The sequence below is a fragment of the Bos indicus x Bos taurus genome, chromosome 11, assembly GCF_003369695.1.
Source record: "Bos indicus x Bos taurus breed Angus x Brahman F1 hybrid chromosome 11, Bos_hybrid_MaternalHap_v2.0, whole genome shotgun sequence".
Lineage (NCBI taxonomy): Eukaryota > Metazoa > Chordata > Mammalia > Artiodactyla > Bovidae > Bos > Bos indicus x Bos taurus.
The window spans coordinates 18,945,574-18,959,788 of record NC_040086.1 but is presented as its reverse complement, the minus strand read 5'-3'; the positions used below and the strand labels follow the sequence as shown (position 1 = coordinate 18,959,788).

The 14,215-nt window shown below is 43.6% G+C and overlaps 1 protein-coding gene across 3 annotated transcripts in view; it reads right to left on the bottom strand.

Annotated features, from left to right (window-relative positions):
* Positions 1–281: 281 nt before the first annotated feature.
* Positions 282–14,215, bottom strand: part of CRIM1 (cysteine rich transmembrane BMP regulator 1) — a 209,335-nt gene continuing 195,401 nt past the window's right edge. For all 3 annotated transcript variants that reach the window (XM_027554995.1, XM_027554996.1, XM_027554994.1), the window contains 3 exons: positions 6,805–6,924; positions 4,156–4,343; positions 282–2,841 (listed from right to left, as the gene is read on the bottom strand). In XM_027554995.1, coding sequence (XP_027410796.1) covers positions 2,665–2,841; positions 4,156–4,343; positions 6,805–6,924 — 485 coding nt within the window. In that variant the 3' untranslated portion in view covers positions 282–2,664. The remainder of the gene's footprint in view (positions 2,842–4,155; positions 4,344–6,804; positions 6,925–14,215) is intronic.

The window sequence follows — 14,215 nt, the reverse complement described above, 5'->3', positions numbered from 1 at the left end:
TACTAATGATGAGACGGGCATATTTGATTGGTGACTGCCAACAGGTAGGTTTTAAATTTCCCTCACAGCAGCCTCCCTGGGCTGTACACTTGGCGGTGGGCACTGGGGTCCGGGGATGCCCCTTTTTTGTCTCACAAGTATTTCTTGGGCAAGGCCTGCCTTCTGAGCAAAGCAATGGGGCTGTTTGTGATGCTGGAGATTCATGGAACTGGCAACCTTAAAATAAAAGGATGAGTCATCTTTCACATCTCAGACAGAATCTTTCTGAAAGCGACATCATGTGATTTGGATTCAAAGTGTTTATTTGCTGCCAAGAATCAAGTTGCAGGTAATCCTCTTACAGCCTTGTTTTTTGAAGAAAACAAACTGTAGAACTGCAGTGCACTCCAAGTGCCATATATCTATTTTATTCTTCAGGAAATTATATTTTTCTTTTACAGAGCACAACAGGAACCAAAGTAAAAGAGTAATAGATACAGCACTCAGGATAAATCAAATCTTTAAAATAATAATTAAAAAAATTTACACCTTGTCCTATATCCTGTTAGTATTTTCATAATATGGCCATGATTGAAAAAAACAAAAAGCAAGCATTTACAATTTTTTGATAGACTTTTTATGCCAGGAATGGTTAATTGTCAACAAAAATTTATACTAATCAGGCTGATGTAAATCTATTTTGGTAGCATATCATTAACAAATTTATTTTGGAGATAGATAAAAATATTGCCCCTTGATAATAAATCTTTTTTTTTTTCTTTGATGCAAACAGCTAGAACACCTTTTTCTTTTCCTTTTTTTTTTGATATTCTAAGACAAAAGAAATGGTTAATCTTCAGATTAATAAATTAGGTCATTATAATAATAAATTAATTTTTTTTAAAGTTCAGCAACCTCTGTCCAAGTATTTACAACAATACTTGAAAGTTCCTTTACAAAACAGAACACGTTTTCTTTTCACATTAAGCATACTGGGTATCTGTGTCTTTCACAACAAGCATTTTTAAAAGAAAAAAAAAATCAATGCAACAAATGGGTAATTAGTATAAAAGTGCTAAGAGCTGTTTGAAAAGTTTAACACTATAGTATACAGTCAGTTATATCTGAGGCAAACTACAACAAACTTCCAGCTTCTTATGGACAATATTCCAGTAGTTGTTTCAAACAGTTGTTTGAAAGACGACAAAGAAATCCAGGAGCTGATTAGTGATGCAGCTAAAACTGCCATCGATGTCTCTGGCCAGTGAGCGAATTGAAAACCGAAAGCAAATCCAAATGAGGAAGAATTTAATAAAGGAATACCTTCTCCATGGCAGGTATGGGGCGGACTGCTCAAGGCGTGTGCATACACACACATACACTCACACTCACACACACATTTCTCTTCCCAACTAAACTGCAGGTAGAATGAGATTTTGTGTTAGTCAAAAATTTGTGATGGAATGCCTGTTTGTTTTTGTTCTGGTTAAAATCTCATAAAAATACATTCAACAGGAAAACATAAAATTGTATGTGTATAAATATATATGCATATATATATTATATACACACGCACACAAATACTTTTGTTTTTCTGAAGCATAAGAGTTACATAAATATTCCTATAATTGCTAGAGTTTAAAGAGGCATAATTTTTTTTTTTTGAGCTTCAACCAAGGTGCTTGAATAATATACAATTAAAATGAAGTAGTTTCTATTTTGTAGATTCAGTATATAAGAAGGAAAAAAAAATATCCCCAAACAGTCTTTTTTTTTAAAAAAAAGTTTCTTTTTAAGCTAGAGCTTCAACGAAAACTATGAACAACCAACAACAGAACAGAAGAAAGCGACAACAAGGAAGTGTAGCCCTGGAAACGCCTGGTGACCTCACCCTCTCCTCCTTCCTGCCATGTGGCCGGCAGAAAAGCTCCAGTGCTCACATCAAGAAACGACTCAGGTCCTGATCATCTGCTGACTCTGCTAGGAACTGGTTGACTGGCTCGGAAGAAAAAAGAAAGCAGCAAAAAGTATAACTGTGTAGATCCTTAATCACCCGCTTTAGAGAAACGTGGCTACCCCACGCCTCCTGCTTCCTCACTGCCTACTGCAGCTGTGACTGTATAGAAAAGAAGCGTGTGGCCTGAGGCCTGGGATGGCTATCAAAAGGGTCTGGTGCTTTTGTCTGGTAGTCTAAGGTGGTTACAGGCAGAAGGATCGCAAGGCCTGTTTTCCTGCTCGCTCAGGCCTGAGCTTTGCAGCAACCAGTGCAGTCTTCCAAGCAACAGGAAAGGATATCCTCTGGGCCACTGGACTGGACTTCTCCCCGAGCCGAGCTGACCAACTGTGTCTTTCCACCACCGCCCCCCTCCCACCCATTCTCCCCAGCCAAACTCACTGTCCCCGCCCCCAAGTTTCTCTACAGCTATATTACAAGCAAATACATCTTAGCAACTTTGAAACCTTTGGTTCTAAGACACCACTTGGTCAGTGATCTTGAGGAGGAGTGGGAATGCTTGCTCTGCATGCCGCCGCCGACAGAGCCCAGCCCAGGAAGTCCTCAGCGCTGTACATCAAGTCACAATCCAATACAATCCACTAAGCAAGTGCACGAATTCGAGTTTACTTTTTAAAAAGCAGACTGAGTCGTTTTTCTGTCTTTCAGAACCTCGTTGGTGCCGCCTGTCTTCACACTGTTTGGTAGAAATTGTCTGCCTGTAGGTGGTTCTGTTTCTGCATGCTGTAGAAGCCACTGAATCTCGCGTCTGGTTCCGCGATTCTCAGCATTCTCTGGGAACCGTCCACCTGGACCCGGGTTCCTTTCTTGCAGTCCACAGATACCAGCTGATTATTTAAAGAAGAAGGCTATTTCATAGGAGGAGGGGGAAAAAAACCATAAAGAATTAGCTGCTTTAGGTATCTTGAATCAACAGATATCTAGGCCTCATTCAAGTGAGATAACAGCATCACAGTACATGGATGAGCGGACTACATGGGGTAACAGCCTGTTCTTTTTGAGGGGGGTGGGGCATGCCACATGGCACACGGGATCTTAGTTCCCTGATCAGGGATTGAACCTGTGCCTCCTGTACTGGAAACAGAGAACTTTAACCACTGAACTGCTGGGGAAGTCCTACCAACTATACTGGGATACTGAAAAACTGTGTTTAAAGGTAAAATGCCAATAAATTATGTCAAGGAGGAGATAAAGGCACTGAGAAAATACTGAAGTGACATAATTATTTTCAAATCCTTGAAGTACAGATCAGTCCTTAAGAGAGTTGAAGGATGAATGGAAGGTACCAGGGAGGCAGCTGTTAAGATAAATGGACCATTTTGAATCACTCAGGCTGTAGAATGAGCATCCCGGTTTGGGCCAGTCCCTCTGTCTCCAGCCACACGCAGGTGGGGACTGTCCTCTACAGCCCTGTATCCCAACCCAGCGGCAATTTGCGTATTTGTTGGAAAAAATCAGAGGCAGGCTATTCCATCTGATAAATTTTCTGTGATAGGGTTATCTGGATGATAAAATGGCTGTTTTCAGTTCTTAAGGTTGTATGACTTTTTTTCTTGAGTAAATGAATTACTTCCTACTTTTTAAAACAGGCAGATTGAAGCCCTTTGTACTGACAGCAAATACATGTTCTTTCTCCACCCTGTCTGGTATTATTTCACACAATGTCTCTGTCTGTTGCTGCCCTTCTCCTCTCTGCTTGCCTTTGACATGTTTCTCTGTCCTTTGGACTTCTGTACATCTTCATGAGCTTTCAGCTCTCCTCTTTCCCTCTTCTGAGTGTTACCTTCTACCCTCAACCATCTATGTTGATAGATGATTGAGAAATACCAAGTGATCAAGTTTTAATCTCTAATATAAACAACAATGACTTAAACAAATACCCCTGGATTGATTCCTATTTGAAAACTTTAAATTCAGGAAATTGGACTTGTGAAAAAGGTCGGATTCGTCAACCGATGGATGATGGAGAATTCATTCAGTGACTGATCTAGCCCCAGGCAAGTACTATATATCTGATCATTACAGCCTGATGTACATTTGAGGCCATGAAGAGCAAAGTAAAATTCGGCTGGTAGAGCAGATATCCAGCAATTAAGAAAACACAAGCATGGAGGCTTTCCTAGTTTGATTGTTTAAGAGGTTGAAACTGGTCAGGACAATACCTTAGTTGGTGTTCGATACCAGCAGAGCAGTGGTACCCACTGCTTCTTCTGATTGATGAACAGGAATGCTATTACGATAGAGAGGCCTATTATTATGGGAACCACAACTGAGGCAATGGAGTCCACCGAAGACTCTTCTGAGTTCAGCCTGGTATTCTCTCTGTGATCTGTCTGGGGGTGACCCACGTCTAGGAGAAAAAAGATATCACATGCATGTATTACCTAAACCAGAATTTTTAAGGATTATCTTAATTATACTGCAAATAGAGATCAGTGGCTTGGTTTTATTGCTTCCCAGTACTTTAAGGCTAAAACATGATTAAAGTCTAATGTGGATCCATAGAGCTCTTATGAAAGGGCAGAACTCTTAGGATGGATATAAAAAAGGAAATATTAGGGTGAGAAGGTTTAATAACTGGGCAGGATGATACTGATTCTAGCTAGTCAAGAAAAGGTTCTTATGTAGACTTTAAAAATGACTTTAAAATATTTTGATTAATGCTAACCTTTATGGTCCTTCTAAGATTCTGAAACAGAAACATCAACTTTCCTCCCTGCTTATTTATACTAGTAAACCGGAGGCGAGGACAAAGTACATGCTTCTACTTAGTGTAATAGGTAAGACTAATTAGTGCACTTGTAAAAACCAAGCCAGGATCAAAAGCTTGGTCTGTTGGTTGATATTTCAGTTTACTGAGCTCTAAGCAAAAATGCCTTACTTTTCATAAACAATAAAAATTCATTGGGCCTGTTAGATCATTTTCCTCTATAAGGGACATTTAATTTTGCTCTCATAGACGATGGGTCTTTTCATTCTTTTAAATCACCATTCCTTAACAAAGGTAAATATACAGCAATCAGGAGCACTCTGAAAATGTCCTTATTTTGTCTGAAGTAAACCACTGTAGTCAGGATCAGGTTAGTGAAAGATGCGGAACACATACAATCAAAAGGACCTGATTTTGAACTGTTTTGAAGACTCAGCTCATGAAGCGGCACAGTTTTGTGATGTTAATACTGTCTTTAATTTAAAACTCAGATTTTTATTAGTATACTTCTGTGTGTTTGTGGGGGGATGGAAAGAAGAAACCCTTCCTAGTCATTTTAGCCACCATAGATGGTAATACTTTATAGGAGGTAGAAAAAAAGCAAACGTATTTATCAGCATGAAAAAAATGCAAAAAAGATAAACATCTATTGATGAATTCAGGGTGCAAATATATAATGAAGAATGAACTTTTAGCTTCCCACAATATAAACGATATTGGAAGTGTTTTTAGGAGTATATGACATATAAGAAGATTATAAAGTAAATTGAGGCTTGGGGAAAGAAAAATGAAGTTTCAATTGAGCTCTGTTAAAAAAAAAAAAAAAATTAGTCTTTAAATTGTTTTACGGCCTAAAAGCAGGCCATAAAATTTAGCTTTAAGCTTTCTAGCAGCCAAAGCAAAAATGGAAACAAGCACCATCAATAAGATTCACACTATCTTTAAGATGAAAACAAAGCAGTTGCTTAGGAGAAGCATAGATTTCCTTGGTACCAACACATGGGATTTCTCCTAAGGGTCCTTATAGCACAACCACTATGTAACTCAGAGTCCTCAACATAATAATTAAGGGCTATTCTTGTGGCCAAAACTCAGCACCCAGAGCAGTATGTGGCACTGAGCAGGCACTAACTGACTGACTGTACACATAATGGGAAAGCGCCTTTCAGTCAGCAATTATATAAGGAGCCAAAACATGGGTCCAGGAATTTGGCTCTGGTCATCTGGCTGGATCCAAGCATAACACTTACACAACATCTAAAGTAAGCGATCATTACTCTCTCAAGCAATGAATTAATTTCTTCCAAAAGAAATAACAAAAACTGTCTTAACAATGATTTTGAAAATGTCCTTGGAGTAGACAGGAGGCAGTACTCAGTCATGGCTAAGAGCAAGCTTACTCTATTTTGATCAAGAGACCTACTTCTAGATAGAAGGTTAAGATTGACAGGAACTTGGCCGTGCTTTGCCACTTAGCTGCTGAGAGGCAGAATAACATCTCTATTGCACACAACTAAAAGCACAGAGCAAGAAAAAAAGAAGCCTGGAAAAGCCTGATGAGTGGGAAAACCAACATTATCAGTAATAAACTGAACTCTCAGAGTGAAAATTGCCCAGAGGCAGAGGGCAATCTTAATGCATAAATGCTTGATACAGGGTCCACAGGGGCAGGTGAATAATTTATTACTACTATGCTTACAAAGTTTATTCACATACATACATTTGAGAGATGGCTTAGAAATTCCAGATACCAAGCTTTTATGACCTGGAACATACTTCTTTCCATTATCATTAAGTCTCTGAGCATGTGGGGCCGGAAAAGAGGCATTTTATCTGCAGACTTACTTCATCATCCCAGGCTGTTAAATATGTTACAGCCAAGCAGGTCTTTCCTGGACTGGTTGTTTGAGATTACTTGGACATGTGATTTAATAGGTTACTCAAAAGAAGTTTTGAAAATTAAAAAAAAAAAAGTAAATCATACACATGACAGATTTGAGAGAAGTGAAACGTGATGAGAGTACGAACTCAGCTTCCACTGTGCATTAACTGAGCACCTGCAGTGAAATAGACTCTGACATCCGCTGGCATTGGCACTCACCTCTGGGGAGATGGATAATGTCGTTTTCACTGGGTGTGGGCCACAGGGGGACCTCCATGTCAATCTCCCGATGATTTGTCTTCTCAATGGGTATATTGGTTGGTTCTGGGACATACATTTCTAAAAAGAAGGGAAGGTTTTTTTTTGTAAGAGATGATTAGAGGGGAGCGCCTTATTAACTTCTGTCTCCTCAACCCAGATAGATGGTGCATTCAGTTCACTACAACACAATACAACACGTCCTGGGACACAGAAGATGCAGCTTCTGCACTGGCAGCATTAATGCCCAAGAGTCACTGCCTTTGCAGGCGTGGGAAACATGTCTTACAGCCATTTAAAAGGGGGAGAAGAAGTTTACTCCTCCACCAAACTCAAAAGCTCTGCTTTTTCCTAACAAATGCTGCTGACTACAGATTTGTGCAAGCTGATGGGCACTGGCTGAAATGAAAGGATTTCTTTTACTTTCCATCAGCTAAATTATACTTTAATAACTGTTGCTCTTTAATCCATGAGTGTTGAATCATTTATACGAAATATGTCACAGGAAGTGAAAAAGTTAAAGCGCCTTCATTCTTTATTCATTTCCCCTTCACTCTGTTCCCCTCAAAAGGAATGGACGTCAGCAGACCTCATACGGTGCTGCCTGATTTAAGTCTTACATGTCTGCTCTGTTACTCCTGGAATCATGTAGACTGGAAACTGAACTTGAGTAAATATGCTTATATTATCTAACTCAATCATACAGACACTTTGATCAACAAGATACTACAACATGAAACAAAACTGAGAAGAATGATACATTTGTTAACCCCAAATATCAGGAATATATTCCTAACTTCATCTGGCTAACAATAATTAGCCAACTTTTTAAAGAAATAATTCTTAAGAACCTCTTTTTCCAACATATGACAACAGAAATCTGCATCAAACACTCTTCTTGGCCAAGTCCTGCTGTATTATTAACTGGTTTTTATAATAAGGTTACCCAACACTGGCGATACTCAATACTAATAAAACAGCCTTGTGCTGTGCTGTGCTTAGTTGCTCAGTCTTGTGTCTGAGTTTTTGTGAACCTATGGACTGTAGCCCGCCAGGCTCCTCTGTCGATGGGATTCTCCAGGCAAGAATACTGGAGTAGGTTGCCATGCTCTCCTCCAGGGGATCTTCCCGACCCAGGGATTGAACCCAGGTCTCTGGCATTGCAGGCAGATTCTTTACCATCTGAGCCGCCAGGGAAGCCCAATAAACAGCCTTATTTAGACCAAAATACATGAAATATGTTTTTATAAGTTAGAATATTTCTGCTTAGAGTGATCGATGGCTATCCCAAAGTTACTAGTCTTTCAAGAAGTGAACCTTAAAAAAGACAGATTTGAGAGAAGTGAAAAGTGACAGAGAAGAGAGTATGAACTCAGCTTCCACTGTGCATTAACAGCCCAAGGTTATGCATCCAGGAACGGCACAGCCAGGCTTCAAATGCAGTCCTGTGAATCCAAAGCCCAGGTCTTCCTACTGTCCCCAGGAATAAAGTCACTTTGGCTTTAACTTTCTTAGTTAAATTTCAAGACCTCCTCCAGTAGCTCAGTGGTAAAGAGTCTGCAGGCAATGCAGGAGCCACAGGAGCAATGGGTTTGATCCCTGGGTTGGGAAGATCCCCTGGAGGAGGGCACAGCAACTCACTCCACTGTTCTTGCCTAAAAAATCCCCTGGACAGAGGAGCATGGCAGGCTACAGTCTATGGGCTCACAAAGTGTCAGATACGATTGAAGCAACTTAGCATGCATGTACTCAGACATGACAAGAACTACTCACTCTTAAGAGTTTTGAAAGGTTCAACAACTCACTGAAATAAAAAAGAGAGTTTACTGAAAACATTTTCATTTACAGAAGCACGGGCCTGAGTATCAACTAGTGATTCCAAACTTTTCTATCATATCTGAGTCACCCGAGGCCTTATAAAACCTGCTCACAGGTCCTGATTTGGTAGGTCCGGGCTAGACCTGATTTGGTGGTTCTAGGCTGTATGTGGGGATGGTGTTTAGCTTGCCCACTGAGACATCTTGAAATACGATATGAATTTCCTGGAGGAATTTGGGAAGAAAGCCCCTTGACATTTACATGACATCTTTGCTATGGTGTCTTGAGCCCCTGCCCTGCCTGGTCCAACACACAGCCTTGAGCTGCCTTATCACCCCAGGGGCTGCCTCAGGAGAAAGGGCTATCATGAGACCCACGCGGAAAACCTGTGAATGACAGCAGCTAGTGTCAGACTTTATTTTTCTGGGCTCCAAAATCGCTGCAGATGGTAACTGCAGCCATGAAATTAAAAGACGCTTAATCCTTAGAAGAAAAGTTATGACCAACCTAGACAGCATATTCAAAAGCAGAGACACTACTTTGCCAACAAAGGTCCATCTAGTCAAGGCTATGGTTTTTCCTGTGGTCATGTATGGATGTGAGAGTTGGACTGTGAAGACGGCTGAGCGCTGAAGAAGGATGCTTTTGAACTGTGGTGTTGGAGAAGACTCTTGAGAGTCCCATGGACTGTAAGGGGATCCAACCAGTCCATTCTGGAGGAGATCAGCCCTGGGATTTCTTTGGAAAGAATGATGCTAAAGCCAAAACTGCATTACTTTGGCCACCTCATGCAAAGAGTTGACTCATTGAAAAGACTCTGATGCTGGGAGGGATTGGGGGCAGGAGGAGAAGGGGACGACAGAGGATGAGATGGCTGGATGGCATCACTGACTCGATGGACGTGAGTCTGAGTGAACTCCGGGAGTTGGTGATGGACAGGGAGGCCTGGTGTGCTGCGATTCATGGGGTCGCAAAGAGTCGGACACGACTGAGCGACTGAACTGAAGTAGCAAAGACTTCTGCAGAGTCCCCCAGGGCTGGGGTCAGCTCAGAGCCTTCCTGGGTGACAGCAGCAGAGAGAAGCAACTTTGAAATTCCTGTGCCTCCTTCCTGCCTGGAGGTAGATTTCAGTGAAACCTTCCACACCACACAGGCTTGACAGTGTGCGTTCTCTTCCACCAGGTGCTTAGAAAGGCTCTACCTTGCGATGGCTGGGAATGTTGGAAGGATCTGCCCAGGATGGAGGAGGACTGTTTTACTCTGTGGTCAACCAACATTTCATCAAAACTTCCTACGTGGCAGGCACTGGGCTAAGTCTGGGGCACACAGTCATGATCAAGACCAATTCTGCCCTCATGGGCCTCCCGTGATGAGTTCCATCTCCCCACTGGGCAGCTCACAGCCTGTCCTCTGGATCAACCTGCTCTGCTAAACTCAGTTCAGCTCTGATTAAAATCCACCCATACCACCTCCTCTATCACCAAATATTCAAAGCTCAGTTCAGAGCTCTTGGGTCTAAGGGGAGAGGGTCATTTCCTTTAATGTGAATTTAAGAGGGAAGCCACCTCTGAGCATTTTTGCCAAAAAGGATAAATCTTTCCAAAAAAAATGCTTGGAGAAACAAAAAGAAGTGTGGGTGCTGCTGTGTTTCTATGCTGAGACCGGGGCCTGCCACGGCCAGAAACTGCAACAACCCCAACTCTCAAACAGAACCCTTCTGACATTTACTGCAAGAGCCCTTTACAAAGCTGCTGGCCTTGTCGATGACAGAGGAGTGACACACACCTTCCCCTGGCCAGAGGCCCAGATCACGGCACTCAGTCACAATTAAGAATTACAACTGGGGTCCAGTTTGCTCTGAACTTCAGAGGAACCTGAGACAACTTAGTGGCGACATATTTTAAATTCAGATGCACCGACCTGGCCCATTGTAAGATTTACCTTCCTTAAAATGTCTGTTTCTGGAATATGGGGCAGGGTGCTTGGGACTTGCAAGGTGAGGACACCACTTTTGTGGGGATGGAACTCCAGGTTAACCCAGGTCCAGGACTCCCAGGTCTGCTAACGAGCTGCATGGCTTTGGGTCATTCGCTTAACTTTTCTGACCTTCAGTTTTCTATAAAATGGGACCAGCAAACCAGTTCACAAGTCTTTTACTCATGTCCAGAGGTGGCAAAAGGAAGAAATGCTTGGTAAGGGCAGGGCTGTTCAGAATGTCAGCTGATGTGTGCAGGGGGCAAAGCCAAGTAGCCTGAACCATCTGGGGGAGAAGCAGCCACCTGAAACTTCACAGAGAGACCACGAGAAATTGGGACAGGAGCCCAGGCTTCCTGGCAGGCCACACTTAGTCAAACGTGAAGCGGCAGAGCTCAACTGACTACAAAATGTGTGCAGATAAAATGGAAAAATGAGTCATCAATAATACATCAGAAGCAGAAAGGGGAGTTAACGGAAATTAAGTTCCAATCCAACAGTGCACTCTGACAGAGAAGTCCCTGGAGAAACCTCCAGTTGTGAACAGATGCCAGTGAAACCTGCATTCCCTCTTCTATCACACTCGCAGTCGAGCAGACTGGACCTACCTCTATTTCTGCCACCGTCACCTGAACTCGGGTCCTCCCATCACACACCCGGGGCGTCTATAAGGCAGGTCACAGCTGTCCTGGCCCGGGGTCTCTCCCGGCTTCAGCCCCTCCTGCAGATGCTGTGAGGCTCCCCAGAGCACCTCCATGATCTTGTGTCTCATCTGTTTAAAAAGGAGCCTCCCGAGAAGGATAAAGGACAAAATCTACCTCTATGTTTGAATATTGAAGCCCTAAACATCTTGACCAAAGCTGTCTTCTCTGTCCTTACCTCCTGCTACTAGAATTCCCTATTCCAGGGGCATCTGGCCTCCGTCTCAGGGTCTTTGGTCAGGTGACTCTTTCACTCCAATGAAGAGAGCCCGCCTGTCCTTCAAGGCCCAGCTCAGTCCTTCTTCAAGTGAAAGCCACCCGGACAGACCCCTCTACTCCACAGGAAAAGCCTGTCTGTGAATTGAGCACCGTGGTCTGTAGCTGAGATGTGTCATGCTACAGACAGCATCATGGAGATGTTGTCTCCAATTCACCACCCACCCCTTCTTTCTGAAACCATCTAAGCAGACTTTGTTGCCACCACTGTAGGGAAATGGCTCGTCAAAATGACTTAAAAAGGGAAAGTGAAGTCGCTCAGTCATGTCTGACTCTTTGCGACCCCACAGACTAGCCTACCAGGCTCCTCTGTCCATGGGATTTTCCAGGCAATAGTATTGGAGTGGACTGCCATTTCCTTCTCCAGGGGATCTTCCCAACCCAGGGCTTGAACCCTGGTCTCCCGCATTGTAGACAGACGCTTTACCGTCTGAGCCATGACTTGGGTGACGCTAAATGCACGATGGTCAGTCCCGACTTCTCACCTGATGTCACCCACCCCACTCCCCCACCCTTTCTCCAGGTGGCTCCCAGGTCACAGCTCTTGGTGTCTCCCCAGGGGGCAGGGGCTCCTTTTCTGTTTTCTATCCCTGACCTGCCCAGATCCCAAAAGTGGAGGGTTCTTGGGCTCAGTTCCAGACTCCCTTTTCTTCTCTATCTCCATTCACTTCTTGGGTGACCTCGTCCAGTCTCAAGGGTTAAAAACCTCCCATCTATGACAATGTTCAAGTTTATAGAAACATTTCCTGTCTCTCTCCTGAGCTCTAGATATTCACTGTCTATTCACTGCCTCCACTCAGGTGTCCAATGGAGATTTCAAACTAAAAAAATGCCCAAATAAAACTGATTTTACACCAGAGCTGCAACTCCATGTTTTAGTCAAAAACATTACAGTTGTTCATGGTGTCTCTCCTCTTCTTCTTACTCCTCACATCGTGTTCAAATCCTATGGAATCTTTTACTAGAATCAGAACCCAGCCACTTCTCCCACCTCACATCTACTCCCTGGTCTCGGCTTCCACTTCTGCAAGAAACATTCCATCACTGCTCCACTCAAAACCCTCCAGAGTTTCTATCTTACCTCAATAAAATTCTAAAATCGCTCATGAGATCTCATATTTTGGTGCATGGTTACTTCTCTGCTTGCTTCTGGTTACCCTCCCTGCTCAAGGGGTCCCACCCAAACAGCCTCCCTGTCTCTCTCCGAGCATCCATGGCATATTCCCACCCACCGGGCTCTCATCCTGCTTATGTGCAGAGGTTCTCCCCTAACCCATGATTCCTGCCATCCTTCTGGTTCCCTTATAAATGTCCTCTAATCTGTGGGGGTTTCTGGATCATCCAAACACCCCGCCCCTTCTGCCCAGACCCCGGCCCACACCGGGCTGGCTGCAAGTCGCTCTGCGGCCCGTGGCCTCATCATGTGTCTGTTCCCTGTTTGCTGCCTGTGTCTCCCTAAGAAAACCTCAGTTCTGTATGGATGGGGACTTGTTGGATTCACTGTTTGTCTTCCCCAGGCCTCAAGCAGTGCTTACTTGAGCAGGCATGAAATGAATCTTGGTTCAATAAGTAAGATCAAGTTTTACCATTTAGATCATTAAAAGCATATTACTAGGAAAACTGGTATGAAACTCGGGAATCAGGTGAAACGTATTAGATAAAGCAACTTGGATGGGAAATACATTTCTCCTCATACTTCTCATGCAAAACACTTGCAGATTCTGTTTCTCCAATGTGCACATCTATCGATACAACATGGAAGCGACCTTCTGACCATTGGTCTACATCATAAACAAGGCCAAGGGGACTAAACCATGAAAAGCACCCAACGGAGGGATCTGAAAAGGGCTCAGTCTCCTGACCCTTTTTAAGTATCCCCTTCTTTTTAGGGGATAAATGGACATTTTTAGAATTGTCTTGCTTACACAGCACCTAAACAAAAGGCAAACCTGTGCTGAGCTCAATGAAACCCTCGAGATTTAACTGACTGTCCCATTTCACAAGTGCGCGGCACTGATGCCCTTCTAAGCTGCCGTGACCTCTAGCCCACTGTGCTGCATGGAGCCAGAGTCTCTAATGCAGTACTACAAGGAAACACAGAATCGGGGTGAAGATGCAAGGGCTCTCGCCTCGCTAAGGAGCTCCCTGGGCTCCTAGAGTGAACCCTCTCTTCGGTCTGTGTGGTCTGGACTGCCTGCGTGGTCTGTGTGTCCAGGGCTTTCGATCTGAAACACTGCCCAGAGACTGTCTTGACAAGGGCTCAGGCCCTGCGTTGCTGGGAAGAGGGGCAGAAAACAAAGGAGCTGTTTTGGCAGGAGACACGGGCAGGCAATCCAGAAGGCCTGGGGGAGGATCTGGGCAGCTGAGGGGGGCTTAGGTTTAAACTGGGAGGCGGATTACTGGGCTGATGTGAACGGTGGGATGTGGAAACAGATGTAGACAAGTGATCTGTGTGCGACAGCCAGCTGGGGGTGTGCCCTGTGGTTCCTGTCCTCGGTGGGAAGAGATGGAAAGTTCAGGGCAGACAGCCTGGGACTGCCAGAACGGATGCACTAAAGAGACTGGGCCAGGATCGTACTCTTTAAATGCAGCTCTTCCATTTT